The 16718-nt window shown below is 46.1% G+C and overlaps 1 protein-coding gene across 1 annotated transcript in view; it reads left to right on the forward strand.

Moving 5' to 3' along the window:
- Positions 1-16718, forward strand: part of fto (FTO alpha-ketoglutarate dependent dioxygenase) — a gene marked incomplete at both ends in the record, with an annotated part of 101679 nt that overhangs the window by 52029 nt on the left and 32932 nt on the right. Inside the window, 3 exons of the mRNA XM_083791097.1 lie at positions 2700-2779; positions 3798-3941; positions 12747-12866. Coding sequence (XP_083647223.1) covers positions 2700-2779; positions 3798-3941; positions 12747-12866 — 344 coding nt within the window. The remainder of the gene's footprint in view (positions 1-2699; positions 2780-3797; positions 3942-12746; positions 12867-16718) is intronic.

Consider the following 16718-nt stretch of genomic DNA (forward strand, 5'->3'; position numbering starts at 1 on the left):
ATGTTATGCTTTAGCTATTTAAAAATAGCAGATCTACAAGCTCGTATCGCGCCACCGAGTGGCGCGATACGAGCTTGTAGGTCTGCTATTTTTGAAAAATCGAAGAGCGACTGACATTTTTAGAATCTGATCTCAGGTCAGAATGGGTTCATCAGACCAGTGTGTGTCCGGTGGAAACCTCGTATGAATCTGATCTCAGGTCAGAATGGGTTATCCAGAAAGGACGGTACGAGTCTGACGCCGTTATAGCGGCTTGAGATTTACAGCAGAAGACAGTCATAATGGAGTGATGGGGAGGTTGTTGAGCAGGCCATTGTAATGGGACTGGAGTGTCGCGGATCAATGGGGATTTATGCTCCATTTAGTGAGTGTGCCCTTGAGAGACCAACTGCTGCTCTCCGATAGCACCCTGTGTACGCCCACACACACACACACACACACACACACGCACACATGCACACACACACACACACACACACACACGCACACACGCACACACGCACACACACACACACACACACACACGCACACACACACACACGCACACACGCACACGCACACACATGCACACATGCACACATGCACACACAAACATATTTACACATGGCAACCCCTCACACTTTCTCGCAATGAATGAATGCACTCGCCTTCTTGGCCATTACGGCGCACGTGTACACACACACACACACACACACACACACACACACACACACACACACAGTCAGACACACAGCAGCCGTTCGTCAGCAACCCAGGCCTTTAAAAAAAAGCACTGCGGCATTTTGGTGACGTTACACGCATTGAGATAAGTCGTTTGTGGTATTTTATTTGTATATATATTTTTTTTAAAGGAAACGTAAAACAAAAGGGACACGGTTTGACCACGGAGGACACCATCATTTCTTTTCATGGCCATTTGTCACCAGCTGGCCCTTTGAACTGCTAATGTCTGAGCCGCTGGAGGCAAATTGAATCAGCGTTATTTCCACCCAAATGGAATTTGTGCGGTTAACGCATTCTGACCTGAGATCAGTTTCATACGAGGTTTCCGCCAGACACACACTGGTCTGATGAACCCATTCTGACCTGAGATCAGATTCTAAAAAATGTCAGTCGTTCTTCGATTTTTCAAAAAATAGCAGACCTACAAGCTCGTATCGCGCCACTCGGTGGCGCGATATGAGCTTGTAGATCTGCTATTTTTCAATAGCTAAAGCATAACATGATGCTGACACCAAAATGGGTTCCCGTTCAGAATGGATTAAAAAAGAACAATGCAAGTCTTGACACCGGGCCTGTACCGTAATCAGATTGCCCAGCTCCCAATGCACAGGGTGGGGGGGGGGGGGGGGGGGGGGGGGTTGCTAGAGAAAAAGACTTGACCCAATATATTTAAAAGCCTGCTTCCTGGAAAAAAGGACAAGTGGCAGCAGGCGTAGGGGTTGAGAGAAAGATAAATATTTATTACAGTTATCGAGTTTGCCTCTCCACCCTCGCTCGCGCGGTCGGTCCCCGGCGAGACGTCAGACGTGGCAAGTAAAGCAGCAGATTGATGGAGATAATTTGTTATTGGATATAAACAGTTTTAAAAGATGGTGAGTAATTCTGCCCGGAGACCTAATCCCTCACAATCTCATCAGTGGGTGAAGGGGGGGGAAAAAAAACACCCCAGCAAGTTGTTTTGTTTGTGGCAGGTCTTTTTTTTTTGGATGGGGAGTGTCCTCCCCCCCCCCCCCCGCTCTCCAAACAATAATATCCTCTTCCCAAATCACGGGGGCTGTTTGACTTTCAAATCACGGGCATTAGTACGGTGTTCTCTCTCTCGCTCAGGGCGGGTGCATATATACTGTAAATATGCACGAATGACAGCTCTGTCACGACTAAATTAATTATTAGTGCGAGGCAAATAACAACAGAGCCGCCGCGGAACATCTACGCACACAAAGAAACACATGGACCGATACAGAGGAAACGGCAGTGGGGATCTCCTCCTCCGCACGAAGCCCCCCCCCCTGTGGAATTGGACAAATGTTTTGTTAGTATGCTGCTGCCATCCTGACAGATGACTGAGATCTGTTGTTTGGTAATTAAAATTGGAAGAGCTGGTGCATGCTTCTGTCTGACAATACGCGACAGGATTGGAGGAATAATTGTGTTAAATTAACACTCAGGGTTTTACTGTGGAATGCACTTCCCATTGCAGTCAGAACTGCAGCATCACTCCCAATCTTCCGCCGTAGCCTGAAAACCCACCTTTTCAGACTCCATCATGGCCCATAGCACTTACCCTAACCCCTTAGATAGCATTTCTGTTGGCTTAGATAGCATTTGATATAGACTTATAGCATGTTATGTAGACAGCACTATAATTGTATTGTATATAGTCATAGCACGCCATAGTACATATGTATAGCATAGTAGTAAATATGTATAGTTTATATGTATAGTGTATGTATAGTTTCATTATATAGATATTCCACTGTTACCTTCTTAGCTTACGCATGTTTCATGATAAATGCTTTTATGTGATGTATTCCCATGCTTTTGTTCTTGCTTAAATGTAAGTCGCTCTGGATTAAGAGCGTCTGCTAAATGCCTAAATTGTAATTGTAAATTGTACTGTGTACTAGCAGCCATGTCGTTTACTCTGACTGGCTTTGTCTCCTCTCCTCTCCTCCTCTCCCCTTTATCTTCACCAGATGACCTGAACAGGACTCATCAACATTGTGTTCTTGCCGGCGATACGGCTCGCTTCAGCTGCACACACCGAGTGGCCGAGGTGAGCAGCAGCAGCAGACATGGCTGACCTGGCCTCTCCACACCATAACAGTGGTTCCTGTTCATGGGCCGAGCGCCGAACGTCACACACAAACTCCCCATTTCAGTTAGAACTGTCTGCAGGTTCACTCCAACGTTTCCGCTGTAGTCTGAAGACATCACCTCTTCAGACACCTTAGCCCGTAGCACTTTCCCTAGCCTTTAATGACGACCATGATGCGGTCTTACGCAAATTAGATTTACGTGTAGATGATTAGCATGCAATTTAGACGGATGCTCATTTGTTTACCTGGCATCCTATCGTATCTATAGGTACGTTTTTTATATATTGTTTAGACTAATGGGCTTGTGGTTTACTGAGGTACTAGTACACTTTGCTGTGCTTATTGCCGTGCTCCTCTTTTTTGAGAGCCACTATATTATGACTGGGTGTGCAGTCAGTGGAGTAAAGTACTTTTATTACGTACTGTTTTGAGGTATTTTTTACTTTACTTCCAGTACTTTTACTTCTACTCATCTACATCTATAGAGGCAAATGTTTTGACAACTTTAGTTACTAGTTACTTTGTAGATTTAGATTTAATTACAAAACATACATTAACCACTAAGTCTTCAGCCCTATATATGTACATTTGGTCGATTTGAAAAATAGCCGATCTACAAGCTCACAATGCGCCGCGATGCGACACATTGTACTTGTAACAAATTGTACTTGTAACAAAGTACTTCTATATGAAAGTATTGATATTGTTACTTAACCCATTCTGACCGGGCACCCATTTTGGTGTCAGCATCATGTTATGCTTTAGCTATTGAAAAATAGCAGATCTACAAGCTCATATCGCGCCACCGAGTGGCGCGATACGAGCTTGTAGGTCTGCTATTTTTGAAAAATCGAAGAGCGACTGACATTTTTAGAATCTGATCTCAGGTCAGAATGGGTTAATCAGACCAGTGTGTGTCCAGTGGAAACCTAGTATGAATCTGATCTCAGATTTTTTGTGTGTGTGTGTGTCCAGTGCTCCAGGGGGACTCTGGACTACATCCAGGCCCGCTGCCAGGAGGCCCTGTCCAACATGCACACCGACCCAGAGACGGGCTCTCACAGCCTGCTGTCCCTGCTGCCCTCCACCCTGCAGTGCCAAGAGGAGATCCACAACGAGGTGGGTGTCTCTCTCTCTCTCTCTCTCTCTCTCTCTCTCTCTCTCTCTCTTTCTCTCTCTCTCTCTCTCTCTCTCTCTCTCTCTCTCTCTCTTTCTCTCTTTCTCTCTTTCTCTCTCTCTCTCTCTCTCTCTCTCTCTCTCTCTCTCTCTCTCTCTCTCTCTCTCTCTCTCTCTCTCTCTCTCCGGCTGAATTCCAATACCCAAAATCTTGGCCACTCGCTCACTCACACTCGGTCACTCCAGCATGACAGTGTTACGGTGAAATTGGTGGCCTGCTGAAATATGTAAATACATTATTTAAAATACATTGAATGATGTTTTGGACGAGCAATCTCACAAAGCATCATAGGTTATTATTGCCGTGGAAACACCATCGTCCGACAAACCATGTAATCAGGCTCATAAGCTGTGAACAAAAACCAGTGGAGTAAAGTAAACTAGTAACTAGTAACATAAGAACATTAACTTAAGTACTGTACTTTTTTTTTTTTTGTAGTTTGAGTATTTATTTGATCCAGAGTCCAGACTCGACTGAAGCCATCCAATCTGTGATAGGAGCAAACATCTGATTTGGACTGCCAGTCTGAACAGTCTGGGATCAATGCACAGCACCATTCAGACCCACAGGGCTCTGATCACAGTGGGGCTGACATGCAGGGACTGGGGGGCATGTCAGGAAGGATACACCGGCCCCCCCGGTACTGTGCTGTACTGTACTGTACTGTACTGTACTGTACTGTACTGTACTGTACTGTACTGTACTGTACTGTACCGCACGCCGGCCATCACTCCATACAATCCAGTCTTCAAAGAAATGTCAGGCTTTATGGCGTCTCCAGCAGTCTGTGACTCTGCACTCCCCCTTCGATCACTACAGCTCAAACACAGAACAAAGCTCGCGCACGTGCAGAGTTATTGGACATCCTCTTTCTCTCTGTCGGTCCGTCCGTCCCTCCCTCCCTTCTCCGGTCTCTCTGGATGTCAGTCTGTCCTTTAGCGAGGCGAGTACGGCTAGTGCTTTGAAGCGACATGGTCAGCTGACCACCTGCGGCGGCCCCGGGCGATGGCCAGCCACAAAGCGGCCCTGCGAGTGAGGGTGACCGACCGGGGGTGGTGGGGGGTGACTATGTGGCATTTGGAGGACCCCGCTGCCCAGCTGTGAGTAAAACGAGAAGGGACTTCGGACTAAATGCCACCTATCCGGCAAGACGGATCGAAAAAGGTGTGCGAGGAGGAGGAGGAGGAGGAAGAGAGAGAGTGGTTGTTAGGGCCAGTTTTTCTCTGAGACGGCACGAGAGGAGGGGGGGGGGGGGGGGGTCGAAGTGAGAGCTAGTGGCTCCCCCGTGGCACTGGCTGTCATCTCTCCAGGTGACGGACGCACTAACTACACATTAGCCCCCGCTGTCGACCCTGCACACCGCTCACTGTGTCCACCCCCGAAGTCAAAGCCAAGTTAGCCCATTCCCCCACACCCCCCTCATTTAATGAGGCGCGATTTTTCCACCCCTTCTCCGCGGTGCTCCCGCCGAGCTGGCACCAATCAATTTCCGGGCCGTGGCGTGGTGGTGGTGGGGGTGGGGGGGTGGGCCCCCCGAGGGTGGGAGCTGATGAGAGTGGGATCGATCGGGGGGGCCTGCCATCCCGTGTTTACCTTTTCCTGACCACCTCACACATCAAGTGGGAGTGGGAGGGCGAAGCCGGGCTCCTACGTCCCCCCTGTGAGCGACAGGGCCAGCTATGCACACTTATCACGCGCCAGCTAGAGCCACGGTGGTCATACTGTACGCACAAGGTATAATAAATGTATTCACAGTACGCACGCACGCACGCACACACACACACGCACGAGTAATGATGCAATAACACCCGATACACTTTATTTCGCACCAATAGCTACCAGTAATAGTCCATATCATTTCAAAACGGGATACCTGTTTAAGAAAATATCCTATATCTACATAACAGTATTAGTTTCACTTTACAAATGACCCGCTTATTTGTTTGTATATTTGAAATGCAAACGGTACTTAATGAATAGTTTGGATACGCTATTAATGTCTTCATAATTTAGTGTAAATCATAGTTCAAACAAAAATTGGTTGGAAGTTGGTCTACGGAATGTGGCGCTGAATGCTCAAGCAGTTTGCGAGATAATCTCCAGACCTGTCTAAATAGATGGCAGAGCGTTCCCAAAAAACCGCCAGGGAAACGGTCACTCATATCACATGAACTGTACAGTAGCACCGACAGAGTTTACACTCTGTCCAAATGTGGGACAAGCTTGTCTCTTGTATCGGCTGTGTTGTGGCACTTGAGCTCGTGGATGACTGGTTGGGGGGGATGGGTGGGTGGGGGAGGAGGGGGAGCCTGGCTGGCATCACTAGAAGGCGTCCCCGAGGGCACCCTGTCACACACCCACCTGGGAAGTGACACGGTGGCTTTAAAATGAGACAAGACGTTTGCATCTCCGGGATTAGCATTTCAAAGAGCACCTGGGTGTCCTGTGAGGCAATGCTACCGTGCCATTAGTCTTCTGTTATGTTACTGCTTGTACACAATCAAATCTGTGCAAATTCCTCTGTGTACTTGGAGTGTACGAATGGACCATGGCACAAATGTAACCAAATGGCCCCTGTAAGGGCATTCCCAACATCTGCGTGGCTGCATGTCTGTGTGTGTCTCTCTCTCTCTCTTGTCTATCATCAACTTTCTCTCTTTTTTCGATCTCCTCTGCGACGCCACGGCAGGTCCCGCCTCCTCCTCTCCCATCAGCCCCTGCTTCAACTCCCTCCTCGGGCTCGTTCCGACACACAGTCTGCTCCTTCTCCCCGAACACGCGTACTCAGGTGGCAGACGCTCGACTTCATCACCGTCAAGTCCCGCCCACTCACCTCCGACAACTGTCAACCTCCGCCCCTCCCCTGTTTAACCGCACGCGCGTACATCAGAGTACATTGGCCCTGCTGGCGTCGTTTTCCCTTTTAGAGCTTTTCAAAACGGGAGAGGCCGCGGCCGCGAGGTGCTGGTCAGGTCAGCGTCGTTTCGCGTCTCCACCGTGTTCCACTCCTCGGTCGTCCGTGTCAAACACGACCCGCTGCGGCGTGCGGCCCCGCCAAGCGCCAAAGTGAGCCGGCATCATAAATAACTCTGCCAACAATACATCATTTAAGTGGGTGTTCTGCTCTCCTGGGCAACTCCCGACAAATGGCCACATCGATCATCGCAAGCGTCGGGTAGTAGAGGCTATAGCCCCCGAGAGCCAACCTCATCTCCCTCCTCTTTTAAACACACACACACACACACACACATACGCACGTGCACGCACGCACACACGCACACGCACACGCACGCACGCACACACGCACACTTACACTTTTATAAATAGCGGCCTGTTTCCCTAAATAAAGGTGTTTTGCCCTCCTGGCAGGGGCCTAGGCGGGGTAATCCTGTGCCACTGGGCGGCTAGCTAGCAGGTGTTTGCTAGCTCATGTAGCGCCGCGCCTGACACAGACAACCCTATTGTTTGGTTTGCTGCTGAATAATTAATGCTGGCTACAACCTTTAAACAACCTTACGCCAGGCTCATCTGTCATGGCGTCCAGCTGGGGGGGGGATGGGGAGGAGGGGGGAGATGGGGAGGGGCACTAGCGTTGGCGTGCGAAGCCGTTATGGAGTCCTGGGACGCCAAAAGGGGAGAGGTGAAGTGCTATTTTAACCATTAGCCTCTGGCAGGGCTAATGCAGGCCAACCAGTGACTGGACCCCCTTTTTTTCTCCTCCTTTTTGCTTCTCCCTCGATCCCTCCACACCGCCAGCCAGCGTCACTCATTGTTGTACGTGAAAGAGGGCAGAGGGGTGGGGTGTGTGTGTGTGGGGAGGGTACCATGCTTAGATAGCATATGGAGAGGCAACTGACTCGCGATCCATCATAGGCCGAAGACAAATGAGAACAACCTGGATTTTATGCAAGACACATTTCCCCGAGTAGAAACAGGCAGGTATAGGTAGAGGCTGGCACGGCGTGCTGACAGGCTCCCAGGCCGCCTGTCGGAGGGCGTGAACTTGTAAACATGCTGATGCTGAGCGTGGTCAACTGCTCTGCTCTGCTCAAACACCGCTAACTACACGTCCAACCCCCAACGCCCCGCGGCGAGCGGCGCGTGTAGCAGTGGTGGAAAAAGTACTCAAATGTTTTACTTAAAGATGGAGTGCCACCATTTCTTTCCACCCTAAAACATGACCATCAGGTATTATTACAATATAAGGGGGAAGAACTTTTTCCAAAGAGTGTACAGTATTTGTTAAAATCATGCTTTTATGTGGACACGCCCACCAGTTCATTAAGTATGCCTGGTTTGCCTGGTGGGTGGTGATGGGTGGTGATCCACCTGAACTGAAGCCACACCCACAGCTGTAGTTGTATGATAAAGGGGGAGGGGTTAGGGGAGGGGCTGATAGTGTGTTGTCACTATATTACTGTTTACTTCATTGGCCCGTTTGACTGTCAAGGGTTCAGCCTCCAGGACGAAACCCTAAATACAAAGTCAATACACCATTGCACATAAAAACAACTCCAGGGTGTCTAATGAAGTACTGTCACCTCATAGACACATGAAAAACTGGAAAAATACAAAAATTGTGGCACTCCATCTTTAAGTAAAAGTATCGATACTGCAATGTAAAAAAATATACTTTATGTACATCAAAATGTACATAAAGTACCAAATGTAAAAGTACTCATTGTGCATAATGTCCCATTTCAAGTTTTCAAATGTATACGTTTTGAATATAGCAGATCTACAAGCTCACAATACGTTGCATCCAGCCAAGTACATACCGTAGTTCATAGACTTGGCTAGCATAAAGTGTCATCATAACTACCCAATATATATATATATATATATATTACACTTTACTTAACCCATTCTATACGGGAACCCATTTTGGTGTTGGCATCATGTTATGCTTTACAAAATAGCAGATCTACAAGCTCATAGCACGCCACCGAGTGGCGCGCTACGAGCTTGTAGGTCTGCTATTTTTGGAAAAATCGAAGAACTACTGACATTTTTTAGAATCTGATCTCAGGTCAGACCAGTGGAAACCTCGTATGAATCTGATCTCAGGTCAGAATGGGTTAAAGACAGTAAGCTAACAGCTAGACACTATCTAGACCTGTGATCTACTGTAGCAAGTTCAAACACCACATGTTAGTGGCATGATTTCTCCCATTGTTGATCCAAGTCCTACTAGGGTATAACAACTTAAGCTCTAGCGTCAAAGTCACGCTCTCGTGGTTTATTGTTGTTGATTTCACGACTGTAGGAGGATGGCACCGTACCGTACGCCATTAGAAGAACAAAACAACAACAACTGAACTTTGGAGGAGGAACAATGGTTCTCGCTATAGCTCACCTATAGCCAGACATTTTGATACTCGGCTCCTTTGTGCACAGTACGCGCAGTACAGTACGCCCTGTGTGTTGTGTTGTACAGTTGTACAGTGTGTCAAAGGAAACAGGGCATGCATTGTTTATCCCATTCTGACCTGAGATCAGATTCTAAAAATGTCTATTACATCCTGACAGTTCCATTATTAAACCATTCTGACCTGAGATCAGATTCTAAAAGTGTCTTTGATTTTTCAAAAATAGCAGACCTACAAGCTTGCATCGCGCCACTCGGTGGCGCAATATGAGCTTGTAGATCTGCTATTTTTCAATAGCTAAAGCATAACATGATGCCAACACCAAAATGGGTGCCCGTTCAGAATGGGTTATGGGGACGGCGGTGCTTTGTAGGGTGTTTGGGGGGAGGGCAACTCTCTGCGCCTTTCATTTATATCAGCGGCATTTGGGGCAATCTCTGACACACACACGCGCACGCACACACACACACACACACACACACACACACACACACGTTCATATTGGCAATTGTGTACACACAGAGACTGACACAAACAGACACAAACACGCGTGGAAAGACACACAGTCAGTCAGACGTGGATAGGCTACACCTGGCTACGTGAAGCATCCTAGCAAGGATTAAATCAGCACTTCAAAAGAGGAGAAAAGAAAACCAGTCCCTGTGGAGGAGGAGGGGGGGGGGGGGGCTCCAAAGAAGCTCCAGACTGTCATCCCGAGAGAGAGAGAGAGAGAGAGAGAGAGAGAGAGAGAGAGAGAGAGAGAGAGAGAGAGAGAGAGAGAGGGGGGCGGAGTCTTCAGGTACTCTGAGTGGAAAGTGTGTGTGAGTGTGCGTGTGCACGTGTGTGCGTGCGCCTAGCCTAGTGGTTTTCACACTTGTGCCCATGTCACACCAGTGGGCCAGCCAAAAGTTAGATTAGGCGATGTATCTAGCTCATGCATCATGCCTTGTTTTGAGCCCGTAGATTGGCACATCCAGACCTCGTCAGTCAGTATACTGTAGTGTTTGAGTTTGTGGTCATTCATGCTCTCAGTCCCACTAGAAACAGACGATGACACAGTTTATGGAACGGCAGCTAATGGAGCAACGCGGCGTTGAAACAAACGAGGGCTTTCCTTTACAAAAAAATAAAAAGAACCGTTCAACAACTAGAGAACCATGACGCCCACTTCAGCAAAACAGTAGCCTCTCGCAAGCCACAGACAGACACAAACGCCTTCCACAACCTTCACAAGCCACAGACAGACACAAACGCCTTCCACAACCTTCAGCCACAGACAGACACAAACCCCTTCCACAACCTTCAGCCACAGACAGACACAAACCCCTTCCACAACCTTCAGCCACAGACAGACACAAACCCCTTCCACAACCTTCAGCCACAGACAGACACAAACCCCTTCCACAACCTTCCAATGCTATGTTATTCTACCTCCTGAAAAGTGCAGTGCGGGAAGCCGTCATCTGTTTGTCATTTACCTTCATGAAAATATATTAAAGTATATATGTTCCATTTACATTTCTGGTAGGCAGAAGGTAGGTAGGTAGGTAGGTAGATAGGTAGGTAGGCTTCAACTAAGTAAATAGGGACACATGCTTTATTTTCTGTTTCCAATGTGCAGTCTCGAGAGACTAACAAAACCGTGGATATGGCATGCAATGAAACAAAATGACAGCTTTTGAAAGTACACTGGATACTTAGTATATTAAAACTAATACATACCTTATATGGATACCTTACTGGATACTTAGTATATTAAAACTAATACATACCTTATATGGATACCTTACTGGATACTTATTATATTAAAACTAATACATACCTTACATATTGTAAGGTCGCATGACAGTGAATTTAAGGATTATGTTTATTTTAGGAATTTTACAGATCTTTTTGGAACACAACCAATAGTAATCTAAATCATTCATCATTAAACTCTCAGGTGATTCGAGTACAACGTTTTTTCTAGTGTGTTTAATTGCAGATAATGTGATGTGGTGTATTGAACTTCGTCGTTACTATATTAATGTCAAATGCTCCTAAACACCGTTTTCATTTTGGGTAATTCTCTCCCACCAAATCCGAGAATCCACCCTTCTGACAGACTGCTAAGTTGTGTGTCAAACGTGGTAGACAGAGGAAATGTGGAAATATGCTGACAGAAGGCTGCAGATAGCTCGCTGGGGCTGAAGAATGTAGCACTGATGGAAGTGATTATAACTTACTTCTGAATGATGTATTTTAAAAAACTGTTTTCTTTTCACAACTGATGCAATTTGACATTTTTAAATAGTAATTGTGGTGCTTTTATGTTTCACTGCTGTCACTGAGGAACGCGCTTTCAGCCATGCATGGGAAAAGCCATCAAGTTCTCTCCCAGATTGTGAAAGTTAGCATTTCAACTGATGTCCGACCGTGTAGTATAAGCATTGTAATGATTTATTATAATTTCCTTTTTTATGACCAAACCCTGTAGTGAACCAAATACAGACGTTTCTCTTTTTAAATAGGAGCCAATCCTCTCCAGTTCAATCTAGATTGAGTTGTAAAAAGCTCCAATGCGAAACTTGTTTCAATGAATAACACGCTATTTGAACCAATCTGTATCATGATAGAGTATTTTACAATACATAATATATAACTAGTACATCTGCAGTGGTTTGAGGTGGTCTCCCCCTACTCTTTCTCATACGCCAGAGCTCTGCCTGATGTTCCTGTTCAAAGTGTGTGTGTGTGTGTGTGTGTGTGTGTGTGTGTGTGTGTGTGTGTGTGTGTGTGTGTGTGTGTGTGTGTGTGTGTGTGTGTGTGTGTGTGTGTGTGTGTGTGTGTGTGTGTGTGCGTGCGTGTGCGTGTGCGTGTGTGTGTGTGTGCGTGCGTGAGTGTCACAATTATTACATATTCGTCTAATCTCAGTTATTTTGTCATAATCATCATCATAATTGTTTCCATGTTGAAAATAGATCTACAAGCTACAACCCGTCATTTTGTGATGCATTGCATGCTTCTAGATCAACTATTTCCGCTATTGTTTTTTATTAGCATTTATTTAAAGTATAAGATGAACAAATGTGTCAGTAATTTCTTGGCATATTTCCATTACTGTCATATCTGCTATGTGTATTTTTTTTTATTACGAGGCGAAATATGTTAATATGTAATATTAACTATATATATTAAATATGTAAAAAATAAAAATAATAATTAATCACAATTAATAGTGTGAGACCACCAACTTCGAATTTGTAATCCTAAAACTGTGTGTGTGTGTGTGTGTGTGTGTGTGTGTGTGTGTGTGTGTGTGTGTGTGTGTGTGTGTGTGTGTGTGTGCGTGTGTGTGTGCATGCGTGTGCGTGTGTGTGCATGCGTGTGTACCTGCAGGTGGAGTTTGAGTGGCTACGACAGTACTGGTTCCAGGGTCAGCGCTACGCTCGGTTCTGCAGCTGGTGGAAGCGGCCCATGGAGCAGCTGGAGAAGGACTGGAGGCTGATGGAGACCATGGTAAACACACTGCATGTCTAACCAACGTCTTTTCATTTCCTTTCTGCATTTGAGCCACAGATCACCGTTTGATGACATTTAGCCCCTCAGACACAAAACTAAAGAACATTTTGTTATCGTTGGATAAAGACTTTGTCCCCAATTCCATGCTGTATTGATGTTGGTACCAGGAAAAACCCCGTAAGGATCCATTTGGTTTCATTTAACGCTCTCTAGAGTTTAATATCTATCTATAAGCGTCCATTTGGTTACCAACACTTACCCATCATTTAGCTGCGGGGACTAACTGGAAGGATTATTGGTGGAACCCGGACTACTGGTCGAAAACCACAGTTCTAAGACAATTTCAACTTGCTGAAAATAACGGATTTCACACGTCACATTTTGCTGTTTTCTGTGGTCGTACGACAAAGCATACATTGGGATCAGAGTTGACAAGAAGGGTGTAGGCATGGAAAAATATCTATTCACTCACAAAACGCTGAGGTACTTTAGGGGTACCTAGAAATTCTTACTTTTCCATAATGCCTGGATCTTTTTATCCCTATTTTTTAGAAATCAGATTTGCATCTTTTATGCCTCATCTTTCATACCATAAACTGGTGTTTAGCAAAAAATGGCAAACATGACATCTCATAACCCCCCGCCCCCCCCTCCTCCACACACACACACACACACACACACACACACCCCCCCAACATAATTGAGGCAGCTGTGATGAAGATGTTTTGAATCTCTCTTTATATCGTTTGGTTTACGACGCCTCTCAGAACTCCCAGCATGCCGCGGCTTGCACCTCTTAACCCAAACTACACAAGTGCTCTAGTGTTCAATAATGTTCTTCAGAGGGGAAGGCATGCGACGACGAGACGGCATGATGTATCGTCTGCCTGCGTGCAGGTGGACGCCGCCGATCGTAAGGGAGGGATGTGTCACGCTGCGTTTCAACATAACCTTGTGCCATTTTGTTTTTATTGCGGCGGTTATGGCGTACGTGGGCTCGCTCGCTTATTAGTTTCACAACCACTTAAAAGGGGAACAAAAAAAAATCACTCTGTAGTATCGGCCGCACAAATCAAATGGGGGGATTTGAGACGCCTTACTCACATGCCCTGGGCCGTAAATGTATGACACAGACATATACTGTATGCACGCGCACGCACGCACTCACGTACACGCTCACGCAACACAAACACATTAACACATTTGCATTATTACACAAACGTGAGGACATGCCAAATTGAGGACAGCAATTTTATAAATGGCAATATGAACTCCAACCCTGATGCTGGAGTTAATCCCAACATAGCAGACGGGTTGTGGGACAACGAAGTATAAATAGATAAAACTCCAACCCTGTCTGACCCTAAACCAAACCTGAATCTTTAACTAATTGTAGCATAACTCTGAAAATCTATTTTAACAATGAAGTGTCTAGTTCTCTAATTATACTATACTTGTGCGAGTATATCACAAGTACAGTATGCGGCAGCTGCAGTAACGCACGCACGCACACACGCACACACACACACACACACACACCCCGCTGCCTATAGAACAGGAATATGCACAGCACAAACAAAGGCACGTACCTGCACTCAGGGCACACATTTACCCAATACACGTGCACAGTGCTGCACACACTGACCCATACTGTACCATAAGCAGTGCCACAGACAGACATACAGTACAGTACATGCAGCAGGCACAGAGACACAATGACTGACTCAGAGCACCAGGTCTCATCCTTCTGTTTTCAAGCTGTCTTCATGTGAGGCTAAACTCACAGCACCGTCAAACAGCAGGGGGCACTGTTGTATCACTGTCTGTAGCAGCAGCTGCAGCAGCATAGAGTCTCTCTCTCTGTCTCTCTCTCTCTCTGTGAGCTCTCTGTCTCTCTCTCTCTCTCTCTCTCTCTCTCTCTGTGAGCTCTCTGTCTCTGTCAGAGGCAGTGCTGAGCAGTAATCACATCTAATACTCAGGCGGGGATAAAGACGGGAGCCGGAGGAGAGAGCAGTCAGTGCTGCTGCCTCACAGTCCCCCCCAGTCACAGCTGTAGTCTCTCTGCCGCTCTCTCTCTCTCTCTCTGTCCCTCTCTACCCCTCTCCCTCACTCAGTCCGACAATGGGGAGGGTGGAGGGTGGGGTAGACGGAGGGGCTAAACTCATCTGGAGTTCCACCTCTGGGCCCAGATGAAGTGCGCCATTTGGACCTACATTTAGACGAGGGCAGCGAGTGAGACGTCTCTCTCTCTCTCTCTCTCTCTCTCTCTCTCTCTCTCTCTCTCTCTCTGTCTCTCTCTCTCTCTCTCTCTCTCTCTCTCTCTGTCTCTCTCTCTCTCTCTCTCTCTCTCTCTCTCTCTCTCTCTCTCTCTCTCTCTCTCTCTCTCTCTCTCTCTCTCTCCCCTCCCTTGTGTGTGTTATATGTGTGGTGGGTGGGCATGCCCCTGTGTGTGTGTGTGTGTGTGTGTGTGTGTGTGTGTGTGTGTGTGTGTGTGTGTGTGGGGGGGGGGGGGGACAGACGGACGGACATAGCATCACACCAAAGAAAGACACGTGAAATGAATTTGTAATGTTGGAACTTGCCAGTTTTCTCTGTAGTTAACATTGGTTCTGTAATTTGTTATTGTCATTTGTAATTTCCAGAATGCTGTCACGAACGTTGCTGCTGAAAATCATTCGGATGAATGGCAAGGAAATCGTGTCAAACACACCCGCTAAAACACCAGACATTTCCCACAGCAGAAATGTTAGAATGTGTTTGACCCGCTTGGAGAAGAAAAATAAGACGGGTGCGAATGCATAAATGTAATTGTTTCACTGAGGAGAATGGCGATGCGGGCGACTGTATTGCTCTCGTAAGCAATATTAACATAACGTGCATCCACAGCAATATGCTGATGAAAAGCACTTTTACGTTTTCATTGATATGACTTAATAGATTTCCTTCTTGCCGTTTTCGATGCAGTGATCTTAATTTTTTTTTTTTTCTTTTGCCCGTCAGATGAAATTCAATTTTTCACAAATTTATAGCACAATAGAATGATGTATCTCACCTCCTTAAATCCATTAGTTTTAGGTTGTGACACGGTCGGGTACTTGTTAGGCTGCTAAAATAGCTGCGTGGTCTAGTATAGGCCTGTGTGCAGTATTTAAATAGCTGCATGCGGCCTAGTATAGGCCTGTGTGCAGTATTTAAATAGCTGCATGGCCTAGTATAGGCCTGTGTGCAGTATTTAAATAGCTGCATGTGGCCTAGTATAGGCCTGTGTGCAGTATTGAAATAGCTGCATGGCCTAGTATAGGCCTGTGTGCAGTATTTAAATAGCTGCATGCGGCCTAGTATAGGCCTGTGTGCAGTATTTAAATAGCTGCATGTGGCCTAGTATAGGCCTGTGTGCAGTATTGAAATAGCTGCATGTGGCCTAGTATAGGCCTGTGTGCAGTATTTAAATAGCTGCATGTGGCCTAGTATAGGCCTGTGTGCAGTATTTAAATAGCTGCATGTGACCTAGTATAGGCCTGTGTGCAGTATTTAAATAGCTGCATGCGGCCTAGTATAGGCCTGTGTGCAGTATTTAAATAGCTGCATGTGGCCTAGTATAGGCCTGTGTGCAGTATCTTTCACGCATGCTAGTGTATTTCTCCATGATTGTATATTTGCAAATACAAATCTCCACCATTGTGCATGAAAAGCTTTGCAATACAATACATAGCTTAGTTTTATCATAATGGCTAACAAACAACCTGCCATTATTTCATACTGTACTAGTCATATTTTATTTTTTTGTTTACACAAAAATCACCGTATGAACTATGAACACATACAACATTAGTGTTAATTTACACATGT

The sequence above is a fragment of the Protomyctophum parallelum genome, assembly GCF_964188405.1.
Source record: "Protomyctophum parallelum genome assembly, chromosome: 2".
NCBI lineage: Eukaryota > Metazoa > Chordata > Actinopteri > Myctophiformes > Myctophidae > Protomyctophum > Protomyctophum parallelum.